This window comes from Erpetoichthys calabaricus, chromosome 4, assembly GCF_900747795.2.
Source record: "Erpetoichthys calabaricus chromosome 4, fErpCal1.3, whole genome shotgun sequence".
NCBI lineage: Eukaryota > Metazoa > Chordata > Cladistia > Polypteriformes > Polypteridae > Erpetoichthys > Erpetoichthys calabaricus.
In genome coordinates this window covers 303,619,929-303,640,327 of record NC_041397.2, presented here as the reverse complement: position 1 = coordinate 303,640,327, position 20,399 = coordinate 303,619,929, and the positions used below count along the sequence as shown (strand labels likewise).

General features: G+C 38.8%; 1 protein-coding gene across 1 annotated transcript; it reads left to right on the top strand.

Annotated features, from left to right (window-relative positions):
• The first annotated feature begins 1,254 nt into the window (after positions 1–1,254).
• On the top strand, positions 1,255–19,352 carry LOC114641279 (olfactory receptor 10A6-like). Its single transcript, XM_028790353.2, has 2 exons — positions 1,255–1,331; positions 18,103–19,352. The coding sequence occupies exons 1-2, from the start codon at positions 1,255–1,257 to the stop codon at positions 19,085–19,087; spliced, it is 1,062 nt and encodes a 353-aa protein (XP_028646186.1). The 3' UTR covers positions 19,088–19,352.
• Positions 19,353–20,399: the final 1,047 nt, after the last annotated feature.

The window sequence follows — 20,399 nt, the reverse complement described above, 5'->3', positions numbered from 1 at the left end:
CAGTCAGCCCAGAGGCCTTGAGCTGCCGCTCAAGGACACGCCCAGCCGCCTTCATTTTTCGCAGCTCGCAGGTATACCAAGGTGCTGAGCACGAGAATGAGACGGACCTAGATGTTAAAGGGGCATGGAAGTCCAGGAGTCTGCTCAGGGACTGGTTGTAAAAATCGACGAGGTCAGCAACAGAGAGGGAGCTGATAAAGTCAGAGGAGAGAAATGTAAGGCCCAAGGCCAAGGCATCCACATTGATACTCTTCAGATTTCTGAAATAGATCTGTCGTTTTGGTTTGATACGGGAGGAGAAAAAGGGCAGCTCCAATGACACAACGTTGTGGTCTGAAATACCAAGATCAAATACCTGTAGATTCCTGATTGGGGCACAGTTTGAAATGACCAAGTCAAGAGTGTGACCCCTAGAATGTGTGGGAACATCAACATGTTGTTGTAGGTTGAGAGAATCTAGCAGCTCAAGGAAATCAGCAGTGAGATAACCTGTGGGATTGTCAACATGAATATTTATATCTCCTAAGATTGTGATGTTGGCAGAAGTAGCACAGAGTGTTGTGAGAAGATCAGTAATTTCCGGAATAAAGGCAGAGTTGGGTTTTGGAGGTCGATAGATAAGGAGAACAGTCATGGGAAATGGGGGCTTACATTTAAATGCAAGGCACTCACAGGAAGATATTGCAGGTATCGAGATAGGGGACAACCCCAGGTCCTGACGGTGGATAACAACTAGTCCACCACCACGCCCAGCGCTGCGAGCTACCTCCAAGTAACTGTAGCCAAGTGGACAGGCTTCATTTAAGGCAGAGTAAACCTCTGACTGGTGCCAGGTTTCTGTCAGACACATGAAGTCAAGTCCTTTTTCCCTGATGTGTTCTTCAATCAGTATGGATTTATTGCTGATAGATTGAGAATTAAATAGTTCAAATTTAACCAATGTGAAGTAAATCTCTGTACAGGACGCAGCACATTAAAATCCACTCCACGCAGCTTAGAATCCATTCCACAAAATAAATCCAGCCGGCGAAGTGAAGACCTCGCGATATTTCTGTCAGTGGCTCGGGTGTATCCCATGCTAGAGTCCAGAGATCTCACGATACTTCCAATGTTGATAGTAATTGGAGCGACTGTGCTCTGATGACACGTCAAACGTGCGACAGATGACCAGAAAGAAGGAATGTTGGTAGCAGAACACTTTGGGTGGTTATGGAAGACGAACTTTCGGCTGGATCCTCTGTGAATGTAACGAGGATGGCGAAGAAGTCCCAGTTCTTTGATGATGGAGATGTTCATTTCAGGAGTGGTTGCGGGATTAAGTCGGCGGAGTTGTGAGTTAGAATAACTGAACGCCATTCAGACTGAAGAGGTAGGGAGGAATGCTGTCCAGACAGCGCTGAAAATCTAAAGCAGTATATCCGGGCAACAGGTGAGTAGACAACAAAAAGCTTAACTTAACATAACTTAATAAAATCCATAAAGTCCACAGCAAATGGTAGAACAGTATATCCAGGCAGCAAGTGAGTAGGCAACAAAACCTTGATAAAATCCGTAAAATCCACGGCAGACGATTAAAACAGTACAAGAAAGCTTTCAGAAAAAATACGAAACTTTCTAATGAACACTAAAAGAATAATAGTAAATTAATAATGTTAGTAAAATATAAATAATAGTAAAAACATTAAACTAAGAGTCAGAGGGAGAAGCGGCGAACAATCAACGCCAGCGTCCTCTCACCTCACCTATATACAGTAAGTGAATATTAATTTATATAAATTGTTATTATTATTATTATTATTATTATTATTATTAAATTGAATAAGAAATACAAATTTCCAATGACACCCAATATGTTTTTTTCAAAAGTTGCCGCCCTACCATGCATTCGGAGGACATTTTGAGTTTTGTCGCATATAATGTCACAAACCAACAGCGAATATATATTAAAATTTTCAGCAGATTCTTTTTTTTAACATATTATTTAATTTATTAAAAGCAAATAACAGTCCATACAAGCAAGTCAAACTTGACAAAACTATGCCAATAGACAGAGTAAAACTTTAACAGTAGGAAAAAAAATTTAAAAAGGAAGAAAATCCTTCACCAATTTAAATGCTTATTCTAAGATGTTATTGATTTTTTCCAATTTCAAATAGTATGTAACATCAGTTACCCACTGACTTAAAAGAGGTGAGTTAGGTTTCTTCCAGTTGATCAAGATAAGTCTACGTGGCAATAGTGAAGTAAAGGCAATTACAGTTTGTTTGTCCTTCTCCACTTTAAGCCGATCTCGGATCCCACCAAACACAGCTGTTAGTGGATTAGCAGGGATTGTGACACCAAGGCTGTCTGATAAACATTTAAAGATTTTAGTCCAAAATGATGTTCATTTGGTGCAGGCCCAAAATGCCCAAAAGGTTGGATCTTGCCCTGGAAACATTTTGGACAATTTTAAACAAGACAAATGTGCATGATAAAAGATTTTAAGCTGAATAATTGTATGCTTTGTGCATTTGGAACTAGAGCGAATTGCTGTGCATGGCTGCCTTCCACTTCTTTTGTAAAATGTTGAGAAAAGCCAAGCAAAATGACACCTTTTATTGGCTAACTAGAAAGATTACAATATGCCAGCTTTCGAGGCAACTCAGGCCCCTTCTTCAGGCAAGATTGATTACATCTTGCCTGAAGAAGGGGCCTGAGTTGCCTCGAAAGCTTGCATATTGTAATCTTTCTAGTTAGCCAATAAAAGGTGTCATTTTGCTTGGCTTTTCTCTACATTCATAATGGCTAACACGGTACAACACCCTAGTACTGTAAAATGTTGAGTAAGAGATTCTTTTCCCTCTGTACTCTGGGATTTTTGAAAGAGAGGGACTTTGAAATGTTTTTATATGTTACAGAAATGCTGTCTTCTGGCATAGAGGTAGAAGGTGAGGGAAATTAGTCGTGTTTTATTAACAAAGTTTCTAATTTGGAGGTAGTGACAGAAATGTGTTGTTGAAAAATTAAATTTGGAGTGTAACTGTTCAAAGGATGCAAAGACATTATCTATGTACAAATCTCTAAGTGATTTAATCCGGTATGTTTTCCAAACATTAAAAACTGTGGATGTTTGAGAGGGTGGAGAAAGGTGGTTATCATGCAGAGGTGCCACAGATAAAAGCTTCTCTATCTTGAAGTACTTCCTACATCGGTTCCATATTTTGAGTGAGTGAAGCACTATTGGGTTGTTAGTATATTGGTGATGACTTGTACTTATTGGGGAACAAAGCAAGGACTATAAACAAGTACTGCAGGATTTTTGTGGACCAAGCCTGTGTATGTTCATCTGTTGGTGTCAATGTACAGATTTATATAGTTTGTATATTTGCTGCCCTGTAATTAAATTGAAAGTTAGGTAGAGCCATGCCACCTTCTTCTTTAGGTCTTTGTAGGGTAGTCCTTTGGATATGAATTCCAAATAAATGAGGTTATGATTGAATCTAACCTCTTAAAAATGATTTGTTAATGTATATTGGAATGCTTTGGAAAATAAAAAGAAGCTTAGGAAGGACATTAATCTTAAAAGTGTTAATTCTTCCAGGTAAATAGTGATGAAGGGTAGACTATCTATACAAGTCTTGCTTAAGTTTTTCCATGCAGACAGCAAAGTTTTGTTAATAAAGAGATTAATGTTTACTTGTGTTTACCCCTAGGTATTTAAACTGATCTGTGATGAAAAACGGAAGGTGTCCAATCTAATATTGTGAGCTAAAGAGTTCACTGGAAAGAGCACACTTTTATTCAAAGTAATTTTGAGTCCAGAAATCTTGAAACTATGCTAGTTCTGTTAGGACTGCAGGCACAGTATTTTGTGGATCTGATGTATATAGTACCATATCATCTGCACATAGTGATATTTTCTGTTCAAGTCCGTCTCTGAAAATCCCCTTTATCTCATAAGCATTTTGAAAATGATCTGCCAGTGGCTCAATGGCAATTTTGAAAAGCAATGGTGATATGGGTCATCCCTGACTAGTACCACGTTCTAGTTTAAAGTATTCTGAATTAATCGTGTTAATACAAACTGAAGCGTCGGGATTGGTATACAGAAGTTTGAGCCGTACACATATGTTTGTGCCAAACACAAATTTCCCTAATGTAGTGAAAGGGTAGTTCCATTCAACCATGTCAAATGCTTTCTCTGGATGATAATATTTCTGGAGTGTTAAGACTTTGTGAGTGAATATATTACATTAAACAGGTGTTTAAGATTGGATGCTAAGTTTTTATATTTAATAAATCCAGTTTGGTCTTGTGATATTACCAAAGGAAGCACTTTCTTAATCCTTATAGCTAGGACTTTGGAGAGTATCTTAACATCATTATTCAGGAGTGAGATTGGTCTGTATGATTCACATGGTAATAAGTCCTAATTTTACTTAAGAAACATGGCAATTAATGCTTGGCAAAAAGTTTGAGGTAGAATATTATTGCTTCTAGCTTCTGTAAATGTTTCTAATAAAAGGGGAGCTAACTTAATAGAGAATCTCTTATAAAATTCAGCAGGGTAGTGATCAGGGCCTGCTGCTTTCCCACTCTGAAGTGAGTTTATAGCATTTAGTAATTCTGAGAGTGCCAGAGGTTTATGCAGTTCCACAGCACTAAGAGTATCTAGCTGTGGTGTCTGTAATGCATCCAGAAATGTATTAGTTTGTGTTTGTCTTCTTTAAACTGAGTAGAATATAAGGACATATAGTAGTCTCTAAATGCGTGCATTATATTTTTATGGTCAATGATTTTGTCTCCAACTGCGTTGGTAATTACTGGTATTGCATTGTGAACGTTCTGCTTGTGGATTTATTGAGCTAAGATCTTATTAGCCTTCCCTCTGTGTTCATAGTAATGATGTCATGATTTAAAAATGAATTGTTCTGTTCTCTTTTGTTGTCAGCAAGTTGAAGCTATCTTATGTATTAATGTGCTATCCTAAATTAAGGCTACAAAATGTCAACAAAAGTGAAGAAGCAATATTTCCGTGACCAAACAGTTAACACTAGAACGCCTGAAGGCTATGAAAAAACTTGCAATCCCGGGCCACCTTAAATTCCTTTGCATCGATTAGTACAATCAGCAAGAAGCCTGTTATAATACCCTACCCCCCATTTTTGCAGCTCAAGCTGAACATAAAGTCAGTGAGGTGCCTTCAATTGTATAGGGTAAATAAAATATAGATATTTGGAATACATACATTTCATGTTTGCTCTGTGTCTACAACGATCTACAGTATGTAAATTGTAGAATGACAGGAAATGCGAGGCAGGAATTGTTGAGCACATAACTAAAACAGAAACATTTTTCGTGTTTTAGTAATATTTGACAAAATATAGTGTATAATGTAGGGCGGCACGGTGGCGCAGTGGTAGCGCTGCTGCCTCGCAGTTAGGAGACCTGCGTGGAGTTTGCATGTTCTCCCCGTGTCTGCGTGGGTTTCCTCCGGGCGCTCCGGTTTCCTCCCACTGTCCAAAGACATGCAGGTTAGGTGGATTGGTGATTCTAAATTGGCCCTAGTGTGTGCTTGGTGTGTGGGTGTGTTTGTGTGTGTCCTGCGGTGGGTTGGCGCCCTGCCCGGGATTGGTTTCCTGCCTTGTGCCCTGTGTTGGCTGGGATTGGCTCCAGCGGACCCCCGTGACCCTGTGTTCAGATTCAGCGGGTTGGAAAATGGATGGATGGATAGTGTATAATGTGTGAGGACTGAAGTCCAAATACCAAATATCTTTTATTTATTGATTTTATTGTAATCATTCCAAACATATAGATCAATTTTTATAAAAAAATAGGATTGAAAACAAATCAACCCCCACCCCTGAGAAAGCGAGCATGGCCAACGGACTAAAACTTAGTAAAAATAAATAAATTGATGAGTTTAGTAGGCGGATACAGATAACTAGAGAAGAAAAAGGAATGGGGAGAGAGTTACTTCCTCAGTGCTTTAAGAGCTTATTCTAAAATATTATTGATTAGATCCTGCCAGGTTTTGAAAAAGTTCTGCACAGATCCTCTTAAGTGAGAATTTGATTTTTTCCAATTTTAAATAATATATAACATCAGTTACCCACTGACTTAAAAGAGGAGAGTTAGGATTCTTCCAGTTTAGCAAAATAAGGCTGCATGCCAAAAGTGTAGTGAATGCAATCACAGTTTGTTTGTCCTTCTCCACTTTAAACCCATCTGTAAGTACACCAAACACAGCTGTTAATGGGTTAGGAGGGACTGTGACACCAAGGCTGTCTGAAAGGCACTTAAACATTTTGGTCCAAAATGATGTTAATTTGGCGCAGGCCCAAAGAATGTGACCCAGTGAGGCTGGATCTTGATTGCAGCGTTCAGAGGTTGGATCTTGCGCTGGAAACATTTAGACAATTTCAAGCAAGACAGATGTGCTCAATATATAATTTGGAGTTGAATAATTGTATGCTTTGCGCATATGGAGCTCGAATGAATTCTCTGCATTGCTACCTTCCACTCCTTTTCTGATATGTTGAGTGAGAGATCCTTTTCCCATTGTCCTCTTGGATCTTTGAAAGGGAGGGACTGTAAAATAAATTTGTATATTGCAGAGATAGTGTCTAAGTCCTTGAAATTAAGCAATATTTTTTCCAGCATGGACGAGGGTGCAAGATGAGGAACATCGGGCAGGTTCTCATTAACAAAGTTCCTAATTTGAAGATAGTGAAAGAAATGTGTAGCTGGAAATTTAAATTTGGAATGTAATTGTTCGTAGGATGCAACGATGTTGTCTATATAAAGATCTCTGAGCATTTTAATCCCAAATTTTTTCCAGATATTAAAACTGCATATGTTTGCGAGGATTGAAAGAGGTGGTCCTCTTGCAGAGGAGCCACAGATAAAAGCTTCTCCATCCATTCTACATTGGTTCCATATTCTGAGTGAGTGAAGCACAATTGGGTTATTAGTATATCGGCGATAACTTGCATTTATTGGGGCACAAAGCAGGGAATATAGAGAAGTACTGCAGGATTTTATTTCTATTGCGAACCAAGCCTGTGTATCTTCATCTATTTGTGTCCAGGTGTTTATAGCTTGTATGTTTGCTGCCCAGTAGTAAAACATTTTCACAAAATGTACAAGTACTGTATAAGAAAACAAGTGCGGTTTGATTCAAGAATATAACCGAAGAAAAAGAAATCGGGTTAGGGTATGATGCTGACACCATCGCTTGGGTGGTGCAGAGGTAAGAACTGGTGACTCATAATCAAGAAATTTGCGTGATCGATTCCCGGTGAGTAAAGAGCGTTTTGAGCTGCTCTTATTGTTACTATTATAGAATTAAAACATACATTTAACTTATTTGAGTCTTTAACAGCCGGTGTAAATTTATGGTACTTGTTAAAGTTAGCGTTTTTTTTTTTTTATTATTCAGTTTTATTTCCTCAGTCACGTTCACGCTCCCCCTAATCTGAGACTGCTAGTTTTCAAATAAAGACATGCTATAACAGAGGTGAACTCAGATGAGGATGAGGGTTCTACATCGGAAAAAGAGAACAGAAGCCCTCCCCGCAAGAAACGTCCAGTCACACATAAGAACAACACAGCTGTACCATGTGTAAAGGTGAAAGATGGTGCTGTACCAGGTGTAAAGGTGAAAGATGGACTATTTGCTACTATTTGGATGTAGCAAGAGGTCAGGCGTCATCCTGCCAGTGAATCTGACACATGCATGTCCTTCAATGAAACAGCAGGGCATACCGAGATCGCCAAGGTATCGTGCAAATTTCTGTTTGTGATTATGTTTTGTCATGGTCTTTATTTTAAAAAAAAAATTTATATGTTCCTTATATAAAAGCCACATTGAATGTTATTTACCTATTTACTTTGACTTATTTACTTATCTTCCTACAGTGTAAAGTCACAAGTAGACTGCAGAGCTTCCTGTGTTTGATCGACATGGGCACGCTGACAAAGTACATGTGCAATGCTACTTCAATACACGAATGACTTTAGCTGCAGGTGGAAGCTCCTGTCGCACTTTACGCAACTGTTGTTATGGTTCTGCCTTTATCCAGAAGTAATTTCATAAGCTTTATGACCTTAGTGTTGGAAAGTCTTTCTCCCATAGGATGACTGGGATCATTTCCTGAATAAGGACTGGCATTGAACATGTACTTTATCAGCATGCCCGTAGCAGGCTGCTAGCTGTTTGTGCTGATTGACAAATTTGCAAAACAAAAGACGCTAATGGAGAGGTGCGAGAAAATTTAAAGTGGCCAGGGATTTCAAGTGTTTTTGTAGGCTTCCGGGATTCTAGACTTAACTTTGTGAGCTGGAATGTCAAAGGTCTCAATCAAGAATTAAAGAGAAAGAAAGTATACTCTAACTAACAGGTTTAAACGCTAAAATAGTATTTTTACAGGATACCCACTTAATAAGCAAGGATCAGTTTCAGTTGTACAGAGTTTGGACTGGTGAAATATTTCATTCCAGCTATACAAAGAAAACTAGAGGTGTGGGAATTCTTATACACAGAACAATTTCATTTGTAGTATTAGATGTAGTATCTGATTCTGAAGGGTGATATGTGATCGTCATGGGTAATTTATTTAACTGTGAAGTTATTTTATGCACCCAATGTTGATGATAGGGACTTCATCTAAAACATATTTGCATCCATTCGTAATGTGAACACTCATAAAATTATAATGGCTGGTGACTTTAACTGTGTTTTAAATCCAGACCTGGATAGGTCTCTTGACACCGGGGAAATGACACCTAACACTGCAAAAACAATTACCAATTTGTAACTGATCACAACTTATCATACCCCTGGAGCTTTCTAAACCCAATCTCAAGAGCAAATTCCTTTTACTCACCAGTACATCACTGTTACTCAAGAATTTATTATTTCTTTATAGATAACAATTTCTTGCCCACAATTAAATTTTGCAAGTACGTTGCTATTGTAATCTCTGACCGCACCCTTTTGATCAAGGAGTTCAAATCATTATGCCCCACATTCTCATCTCGCAGCTGGTGTGTTAACCCACTTTTATTAGCAGACCAGGGGCCTCATATATAACACTGTGCATAGAATTCACACTATAACATAGGCGTACGGACAAAAGTGGAAATGTTCGAAAGCACAAAAAAATTCAGATGAATAAACCTGTGCGAACGCCAACTTTCACATTCTTCTGCTATATAAATCCTGGTCAGCGTGAAAAGTAACACGTGCACGCACCTGCTTGTCCCGCCCCAACTCCTCCCAGAATTACATATATTTGAATATGCAAATCAATATAAATAGCCCTTAAACTCAGTCTTCTGTGAAAAGACAATGGCAAAAGCATGGTGGAAAATTGAAGAATTTCAGCGAATACCAAGTGAAGGCAAGGAAAAACGTACTATTTGTTGGTTTAAACAGTGATATAATCAACAAACGGAAGTTGATCGAGTGACAGAGTGCTGGAGAAACTTGAAAGCTCAAGTTCACAAAGATGCACAGTGCCCAAAATAAAAAAAAGCAGTCAGATATCAAAGTCGCTGTGAAAAGGTGAGTCGTGAGAAAAAAGCTCGAAATTTCCACTTCAATCATGTAGTTTATTTTGTCATTAAAGTAGAATGTCATAAACTTCATCTTTAAATCATTTAATTTACTAGTTTCTGAAATACCATCGTAACCAAAGTAGCACGTTAAATGCTTTTTTTTGTATGTGCTCTTCTATGTGCTCTATGTGTGTGAATCACTACGTGTTTCTTAAACAGACTTTCTCTTCCTCCGACAGGACACAGAATTAATTACATTTGTGATATTACAGCTCTCTGAATAATTAAAATACTGAGATGTATACTTGATATCATTTTCATTATGATAGGAATTAAAGCATGTTATTAAACATGGGAACACTGTAGCACAGTGATAGTGACGAGTAGGCGCCTCATCCACAGACTGTTCCTGCCTCCCGCAAGATGCTTGCTGCGCCGTGCGTGACCTTCGATGAAATAATTTATTGTAGCAGTACTGTCTCTTTCAAAAATACTAACCTCCAATTCCTGTCCTTCCTTTTCTTTATCCAAGTAACCAATTGCCACACAATCAGCTCTGTAGATGTTAAGCCATCTGTAAGTTTAGAATGCCGATTCTTCAAAACTTTTAACGAACATTGAAATATCTTCATAGTACATGTTTAATTATTCTATCCATCTATCTTTCCAGTGTCGCGCCAGCCCCAGAAAGAATACAGCGTGAGGCAGGAAAAATCCCTGAACTAGTTAGAGCTGAGCCACTGTGTCCTCACATGTTTAATTATTAACAATATTGATTATTTAAATGACTTTAACATTTTATCTGTATAATGTAATAAAAATATTTTGCTGCATTTCATCTTAAAAATGATATCGTCGTCATATGTAAATACACGCTTTATAAAGTGGCTCAGGTTGTGCAATATTATAACTGTATCGCAAGTTTACAGAGAGGTAATTGTACAAGCAGTTCTACAAGGAGCACTTGATGGACTGATTGAGTGTGTTTATAGTTCTTGGGATGAAACTGTTTCCAAACCATGAGGTCTGTAAAGGAAAGGCTCTGAAGCATTTGTCGGATGAGAGTAGTTCAAATAATGAACGGCTCAGGCAGCGTGTGCTTGATTCTGTATACCGGTAATTGTCTTTCCGATCAGCTGCTCCGAGTAGTGCAGTGAGAGTAATATGGAAAAAGATGATCAGCTCTGGCAACCCCTAATGGGAGCAACTGAAAATAGAAGAAGAAGGTGAAGTGAGAGTAATAACGCTAAAGCAACTATGGTATTTGGAATAGTTTGACCATTATGTGGACCATTATATTGTTACAGGTTAATTACAATCAGATGCATTAAACTAATAAACAATATGCAGTTAATTTTAGTGTATTTGATAAAGCCGGCATTGTGGAACAGCAGCACTGCTTTGATGCTGGGTGCCGCCAGTTTGCAAAACCAGGCAGAGAACTTGCGTACGCCAGGGTTGGAGCTACCGTGAAAATGTGCGTGGCTTTACGCCAAGTATAGGTTTTATACATCGCGATTTGAGCGTGGAAACGGGCTTACGCAACATTTTTGTGCGTATGCACCGTTTATACATGAGGCCCCAGAACTGTACATAGTTAATACCCAAGCAAATCTATTTTTTTAGAGACAAATACACCAAGAGGTCTCTCTGCAAGAAGGCTTTCTTAAGAGTACAGATCATTTCATATCTTTCCCACAAAAATAAGTCAGAAACCAAGAAAGCATCAGAGCTAATCAGTGAAATTGCCAGAACAGTTCCAGAACATGCCAGGTGTCCAAATGAGGCACTTCATAGGAAAAGACAACCTCTTGATAGCAGATTCTGCTGAATAAATCTAGCTCAAGCTCGTTATTGTGGAATGAAGCGTTAGTGAGATATGCACTGTTATAGAGTGGCTGTGCTTGGCAGATTAGCATTGACAATTTGGATGTTCTGCTCGGGTTCCTCTGTCTATGTAGGTCATGTCATCAAAAGCTTTATACCATTGTATAGGTGACTGAGACAATGTATAACATGTCCACATTTGAAAAAAGGATTGTGGGGTTTTTTTGGGTGTCGGGAGGGGGTGTGTCTTTGTGTTATCAACATAAAACTTTTCACAGAAACAGCTAACATGTCTGGGAACACCTCAAAGGTGAAAATTCATCAGGTGGAAATTGCTGAAATATGCCCTCAGGGCATAAGAAGTTAAATATGTTAGATTACTTGCTATAAATGGAATAAGAAACAAAAATATTTTACAAAATTAAATGGCTTAGGTCAATTCAAAACCATCCAATCACCAGACTCTCAACTCAATTTCACAAACTTGCTCTTGAGTGACTGGACTCAGAGCAAGAATGAATCCCAATGCCCAAGAACAGATGCCGGATCACCTCAAAAGTGTATCTTAGTTCTTCTGGGTAATCTGTATTTAAGGTATACAGCACGACCACGCTCAAGTTCAAAAAATCATGTGGGACATCATCAAGATGTCAAAGCACAACTTTTAATTCAATCACAAGGGCAATATCGCTGTAAGCAGCTGAGTGTAGTTCTACCGTATCTTCCATGATTGCGATTATTCCAATTGTCATGCTCTTGATGATGCCTTCTTCAGGTCCAGTAGGCTTAATTGGAAAAAATAAATAAAAAATATTATTATATTATCCACATGCACACAAATACCATATACATTCTGTAACACAATTACACAATCCTCACACTCATGACATTTTATCATGATTGTCTGGCATACCACTGTTAAACAAACCTCACATATTATGAAGAGTTTAGAAGGATTCTCTCTCATGCACCATGGCAGACCCAGAAATACTGCAGCCCTTTTTTTGGTTTGATATGTAAATGCGTAAACAAAAGAAAATGAATTCTTCATGAAAATCTCAAGAAACAAGGTTTATACAACATTTACATTTAGCCACCAACAGTTTTAAGTAGACCTGAAATAACCTTTTAGTAAATGGACATAATGAATATAATATAGTTGTAGATCTGCATGTGTATCTGTGAATGTATCTGACATACATGGGCAGAATCAGCATCACAAGTATATTCAAAGGTGAATGAATATAGAGCTGCAGTGGGCTGGCACCCTGCCCGGGGTTGGTTTCCTGCCTTGCGCCCTGTGTTCGCTGGGATTGGCTCCAGCAGAACCCCGTGACCCTGTAGTTAGGATATAGCGGGTTGGATAATGGATGGATGGATGACTATAGAGCATTATGAGTTAAACCGTTAAGGGGCTTTAACGAAACTACTAATGAACTTTAAGTGATTTACACGGCCCATCATGTGAAATCCAATAGTTTGAAATATAACCTTAAATTACACCAAGAAGATGGGCAATGTCTCCAGCCATTCCTTCTAACAAAGACAATTTTAATGAACTAAAGATAAAAAATAGATAAAACAAAACTGAAAGTCACATCCTTGTTAGGGTTCTGAAGCAGAGTGTTTTTTCTACCTTAAGGTATTTGGTTATTTTAGTTTTTTTATTGGTTCTAATGATTGTGTTAACTTCTGCACTTCCTCTTTCATGTAGTGGTATAATTTCTATTTTGATTTTTTTATTTGTGTTTTCATCATTTTTTGGTTGCATTTTCACCTTTTTTGTTTGTTTCTTCATTCTTTTTGTTTGCATTTTCTGGGTATATTTGCGTTTTCATCTTTTTTGTTGATGTTTTTAGTTTTGTGTATGTTTTTTCTTTCGAGGCCATCATACTAGGCCTCTTCAGGTGGACAATCCACGACAATTAAGTTGTTTTTTAAGTGGGACATGAATTTGGAATTTTGGTTGTTTAACTGATATTTGAATGTGCCTTTTTATTTCCTGTAATCAGGCTTTTTAACGCCTCCTGCCATGATGCCCATCTCTACTCTAGCTAGTTGTAACAGATGTATTGAAGTAGGGAGTATGTTTCTTTGTATTATTATATTGTGTTCAGTGTCACTGCTAAGGAAGTTAATTTCTTTTCTGCTCTCTATAAAGTTCACCATTTATTATTTTTTAGTGAAAAGCCAAGCAAAATGACACCTTTTATTGGCTAACTAAAAAGATTACAATATGCAAGCTTTCTAGGCAACTCAGGCCCCTTCTTCAGGCAAGATGTAATGAATTATTTTTTAGTCAAAAACAAAACAACACATGTTAACCAGCTGGGCATATTAAATAACAACTACAAGATACTTTTTTTGCAGAAGTAGTTTACAAATGTATAACCTTACTCACATATTTCTGTGGATATGCAAATATTTATTATCGGCATGCTTACTACAAAACCGTCTGCCATCTTAGCCTCTGGATGCTGTACAAGCGGCAACTTTTTACAGAATTGCAGTCTCTCTGTTTTTACTTTGTAGTTACTAGTTTGATAATTTTCTTTCATTTCTATTTTTCTTGAGCTTCTCTAAACTCTAAATTTCCCTTTGGGGACAAATAAAGTATCATCCATCCATCAATCTATCTAACATTCAACCGAAAATTGTTTTTTTTACTTACCTGATGTAGTGTCCAGTGATGGCCGAGAAGCATTTTGAAATATCATATTTTTTTTGTTGAGAAAGGACATAACTAAATTTCTGACAGAACGGTGACCAATGCTGAATAACAGCCAACAATATCAAAAATGTCCATGAAAAAAACCTCACATTATTCATTGCGCATAATCAAAATGTCAAGCCATACAGTTATATGTTCACAATGTACAAAACACTAAATATTGGAAAATAAATAACTCTGAGAAATGAACAGGAAGCTCCCTTCACATGAGGTCACACTTTTGAATTGAAGATAGGACTCTTGACCAGTGATTGAGGGGGAGAGGCGGTCTGAAATTCAGAAGTGTGACCACAACTACATACTACTTCTGGCAAGTAAAATATTAAATATATATATAGACATGTGAGTCACTGTCTTGCACCCCAAAACACAGCTTGAAACTGGAACAGCACAGTGATTTATTGTAACGGGATCTAACACTCTCCTATACACAGACACAGTAGTCAGGCAGGGTCGTGGTCAGGTTAGTGGCCAAGTAATACTGTTTCCTGCATTTATAATGTTCCTTGCATTACCCATCGATGACAGGCACTTATAGCGCGACTACAATCAGCTTGAATTTGCTTCCACGGCAAACCACTGCAGCACTGTGAGCCTGCGGCTGCTCCAGCAACGAATAAGCTGTCTTCCACAGACGCAGCAATCGGTCTTGAGGACACTCAAGTGTTGTCCCGTTGGGCGGAGTCCCAAAAGAGTTTAGAAACCTCACAAAATATATATACATATACAGTATATATATATATATATATATATATATATATATATATATATACACAGTATACTGTATATATATATATATATATATATATATATATCCATCCATCCATCCATTTTCCAACCCGCTGAATCCGAACACAGGGTCACGGGGGTCTGCTGGAGCCAATCCCAGCCAACACAGGGCACAAGGCAGGAAACAATCCTGGGCAGGGTGCCAACCCACCACAGTATATATATATATATATATATATATATATATATATATATATATATATATTGTCACACACGTGCGAGTTGGAGGCAGTCAAAGAGCCTAAAGGTAAGTGAAATATCGCGAGAGGGTCATCACATGGTGCTTACCTAAATCTCTTTTTGCCTACAGAAAACCTGACGAAAACTAAGAAGCTCCACTTCCGGGTTCAACATTGCTGAAACGACGTCACTTCCGGTTTGTCACGACGACATCACTTCCGGCTCCACAATCCACTGCTTCCTGTCCCATCATTCCCTCTGCTATTTAAACGCCATTTTGTTCACAGTAAAATATTCAATGTACTGAAAAGTCATCTGAATCAGTGTAGTTATTATTGTCTGGACGACAATATATAGGGATGATTCCCAAACCTTTTTCTGTTTGTAGAAGTCTTTTTTTTTTGCGCAAGATCATTTATTACAATTGGCGTAGTCGGCAGGATTTGTTTTTTGAAGATGTCAGAAGAACAGGACCTTAACACCGTGCTGAATACCAATATGGGCGCTCTCCAGACCCTAAAGATCCAGATGAGAGAAACATGACCCAACTGGTGGAAGCTGAGGCTTGTTCTCTCGCTGGTGTACGGACGGAGGTGGCTCGGTCACAACCAATTCAGTTTACTACACTGACTTAATAAGATGATATTGAGACTTACTTTTTGATTTTTGAGCGTACCGCAAAGCGGAACGCTTGGCCAAGGTCGGAATGGGCGTACCAACTGGCTCCATATCTGAAGGGGACGGCGCAGCGGGCCTATTACGACTTAACTGAGGAGCAGGCTGCCGCGAAAGTCGAAGCGCGATATAGCGTGGGATTACTGTATTGGCAAATTCCCTTAACGGATTCCGCTAAAGAAAAAAACGCTTTTAGTACACCCAGTGGACATTGGCAATACAGGGTTCTTCCTTTTGGTGTGCACGGGGTGCCAGCTACTTTCCAACGTCTGGTAGACACACTGCCACGGCCCCACAATTCATATTGTGCCGCCTACCTGGATGACGTCGTCATTTATTCCGGCACATGGAAGGATCATGTATGGCAGGTTCAAACAGTACTCTCCACGCTAGCGTCAGCTGGGCTTCGTATTAACCAGAGGAAATGTTTCTTTGGATTAAGAGAAGCCAAATATTTAGGTTACCTAGTGGGTGGGGGTGTTGTTAAACCACAATGTCTTAAAATTGCTGCCATCATGAATTGGCCCCATCCGATAAATAAGCGGCAAGTACAAGCATTTTTGGGATTGGCCGGTTACTATCACCATTTTGTACCGCATTTCTCAGAAATCGCTACACCCTTATCTAATTTAACAAAGAAACGAGCACCTTTAAAAGTGGTATGGAATAAATCGGTCAATAGAGCATTCAGTGACTTAATATTGGCCCTTACGTCAGCACCTGTATTGAAATCTTCTGACTTTTCTATTCCTTTTATTCTTCAGACCGACGCATTGGCCACAGGATTGGGTGCCGTGCTGAGCCAATGTGTCGATGGTGCTGAACACCCCGTTATGTGACTGAGCCGGAAACTGCTGGAGCGGGAGACTAAGTATGCTGCGGTGGAGCAGGAAGCCTTGGCAATTAAGTGGGCTATCACGTCATTGAGGTACTACCTATTGGGGCATGAATTTACTCTGGTGACGGACTATGCCGCTTTGCAGTGGATGTCTCTTCAATGGGAATTGAATCCTCGCGTCACTAGGTGGTTTTTGGATCTTCAACCTTATTGTTTTAGTGTTACTTATCGCAGAGGTTCCTTGCAGGCCAACGCAGATGCTCTCTCCCGTGTCCACAACCTCTTGGTGCAGGTCGCCCGACCGGATGGGTCTGGGCTGAGGGGGGGTCATGTCACACACGTGCGAGTTGGAGGCAGTCAAAGAGACTAAAGGTGAGTGAAATATTGCGAGACAAAGTGTCATCACGTGGTGCTTACCTAAATCTCTTTTCGCCTACAGAAAACCTGACGTAAACTAAGAAGCTCCACTTCCGGGTTCAAAATGGCCGAAACAATGTCACTTCCGGTTTGTCATGACGACATCACTTCCGGTCCCACAACCCACTGCTTCCTGTCTCCCATCATCACTTCCTGCAAACCATTTCCTGTCCCATCATTCCCTCTGCTATTTAAACGCCATTTTGTTCACAGTAAAACATTCAATGTACTGAAAAGTCATCTGAATCAGTGTTGTTATTATTGTCTGGACGACAATATATGGGGATGGTCCCCAAACCTTTTTCTTTTTGTAGAAGTCTTTTTTTTGTGCAAGATCATTTATTACATTATATACAGTATATGTTAAGTATATATATATATATATATATATATATATATATATATATGTATTCATGGCATTCGTAGTCTGTGTCACAATCTGGTTGTATGGGTGGTTACCTACCAGGTAACGCTTGTGGTTGGCCAGCGAGTCTGCTCACATCCGCCACGGTGCCCTCAGTTGTGAGAAGCAGATCATAGAATGGTTGAAATAGTTTACTGTCAAATAATGCAAAGAGTACGCGACACGTGTTTCACCCTAATTCTGGGCTCATCAGGCGTACACACTCTACTGCACTCCCTCTCGGGAATCGAACCTCGGACGTCAGCGCCAGAGGTGAAGCCTCTAATGTTGCGCCACGGCGTGTGGTTCGTTTATTTGACAGCATGTAGATCGGGGTAATTACATTCATGGCATTCGTAGTCTGTGTCACAATCTGATTGTATGGGTGGTTACCTACCAGGTAACGCTTGTGGTTGGCCAGCGAGTCTGCTAACATCCGCCACGGTGCCCTCAGTTGTGAGAAGCAGATCATAGAATGGTTGAAATAGTTTACTGTATGTGTATATATATGTGTGTGTGTGTGTGTGTGTGTGTGTGTGTGTGTATATATATATATATATATATATATATATATATATATATATATATATATATATATATATAATATAGTGTGTGTATATATGTGTATCATGCAGTGCCTTACATATTTACTGTCAAAAAATGGCAAACAAAAGTAATTTCCTGTTCTTCTTTTCACAGGCAGGCTATGAAGAGCAAGAACATGAACAATTCCAAGGCTGCATCTTTCACAGAGTTTGAAATTGTTGGATTTTTGGGTCTTCAGGAGTACAAGACACCTCTCTTCTTGGGATTCCTCATTTTGTTTTTAATAACACTTACTGCAAATCTGCTGATTCTTTTTTTTGTTGCGGTAGACCACAGGCTCCACACACCCATGTATTTTTTCCTTTGGAATTTATCCCTGTTAGATCTGCTGATGACAACAGCAATTATACCAAAACTGCTAGCAGTTCTCTTAGAAATTAATAAAAAAATTTCTTTTGGTGGATGCTTTTTTCAAATGTACTTCATAATTGCGGTTGGGGGAAGTGAACTGTTCTTGGTAGCTGCAATGGCTTATGACCGGTATGTTGCTATTGTGAAGCCTCTCCAGTACAATGTGATTATAGACATGAAAGTATGTCTCTCAATAGCAGCCACAGTGTGGATAGTGGGATTTCTCCTTCCATTAGTCTCAATAACCTGGGCATCCTATCTTCCATTTTGTGGATCTAATAAAATCTTGCACTGTTTTTGTGATTATTCAGCTGTAGTTGCCCTTACATGTACTGATGTGACTCTCCATGCCAATTTGGCTTTTTCACTGGCTATGCTTGTTATCTTCATCCCATTTCTTTTTGTGCTTTGGTCGTACTACAGAATTATAATTTCAGTTGTAAGACTTAAGACAACTGCTAGTCGAACAAAGGCCTTCTCAATGTGTTCCTCGCATTTGCTTGTGGTGCTCCTTTATTATCTTTCTACTGCACTTTTTTATATTATTTTCCGAACTGAAAGCATTTCATATGAAGAAAGAATTTTTATTGGGGGTTTGAACTATTTTTTCACTCCAATGGTTAATCCTTTAATTTACACTTTAAGAAATGAAAAGATGAAGGAAGCAGCAAAAAAATACCTTAATGTTTACACCCTGTTTCAGTATGGATTACAGTCAAGTGGCTGAGGAGTTTTCCTGGCATTGCTATACTGGTGTTACGTGCTTTATTTATTTTAGTTTTCCTGCACCATCTTTTTTTTTTTGGCTTTTTCACTATCTATTTCAGTTTTTGAATATAAGAACTTGATTTATTATGCAGATTTTTGGTTCTGACACTTCTGTAAGATTTTTGTAATTTCATTTTATTCTTTCATGGCCATTTTGTTTGCCTGTGTTTGCTGACATTTGTTGGATATGACCTGGGGCCTCATGTATAAATGGGGCGCATGCACAAAAATGTTGCATACTCCGGTTTCCATGCTCAAATCGTGATGTATAAAACCTAAACTTGGCGTAAAGCCACGCACATTCTCAAGCTAGCTTAAACCATGGTGTACGCAAGTTATCCGCTCAGTTTTGCTAACTGGCGGCACCCAGCGTCAAAGCAGTGCTTTTGTGCCAGTGTGGTTTCCCTTTCTTTTTTAGATCCACATCCCTGACGCGGCTTTATCATATACACTGAAATTAACCACATATTATTTATTAGTTGAATGCATCTGATTGTAATTAACCCGTAATAATATATTGGTCCATGGAATGGCCAAACTATTCCAAATACCATAACTGCTTTAGCTTTGTTACTCTCACTGCACCTTCTTCTTCTTCTTCTTTCAGCTGCTCCCGTTAGGGGTCACCACAGCGAATCATCTTTATCCATATTACTCTCACTGCACCACTCGGAGTATTTATATCACTGTTTCTGAGTGGGGAATCACAGCTCTACATCAGCTGATCGGAAAGAGCACATGCTGCCTCAGCCATGCTGTCTGTTGAACTGCTCTCATACGACAAATGCTTCAGAGCCTTTCCTGTACAGACTTCATGGTTCAGAAACAGTTTCATCCCAAGAACTATAAAAATAAACAATCAGTGCATCAAGTGTTCCTTGTAGAACTGTTTGTACTTATAAGTACAATTACCTCACTGTAAACTTGTGATACAGTTATATTGCACCACCTGAGCCACTTTATAAAGCACGTATTAATATATGATGACGACATCATTAAGATGAAATGCAGCAAAATATGTTTATTACATTATACAGATAAAACGTTAACTTCATTTAAATAATCTATATGGTGCCTCATTCAAGGATTGTTCCTGCCTCGCACTGTATTCTTGCTGGGGCTGGCACGACACTGGAAGGATAGATGGATAGAATAATTAAACATGTACTGCAAAGATATTTAAATTTTCCTTAAACGTTTTGAAGAATCTGTGTTCTCAGCTTATAGATGGCTTTACATCTATTACAGAGGTGATTGTGTGGCGATTGGGT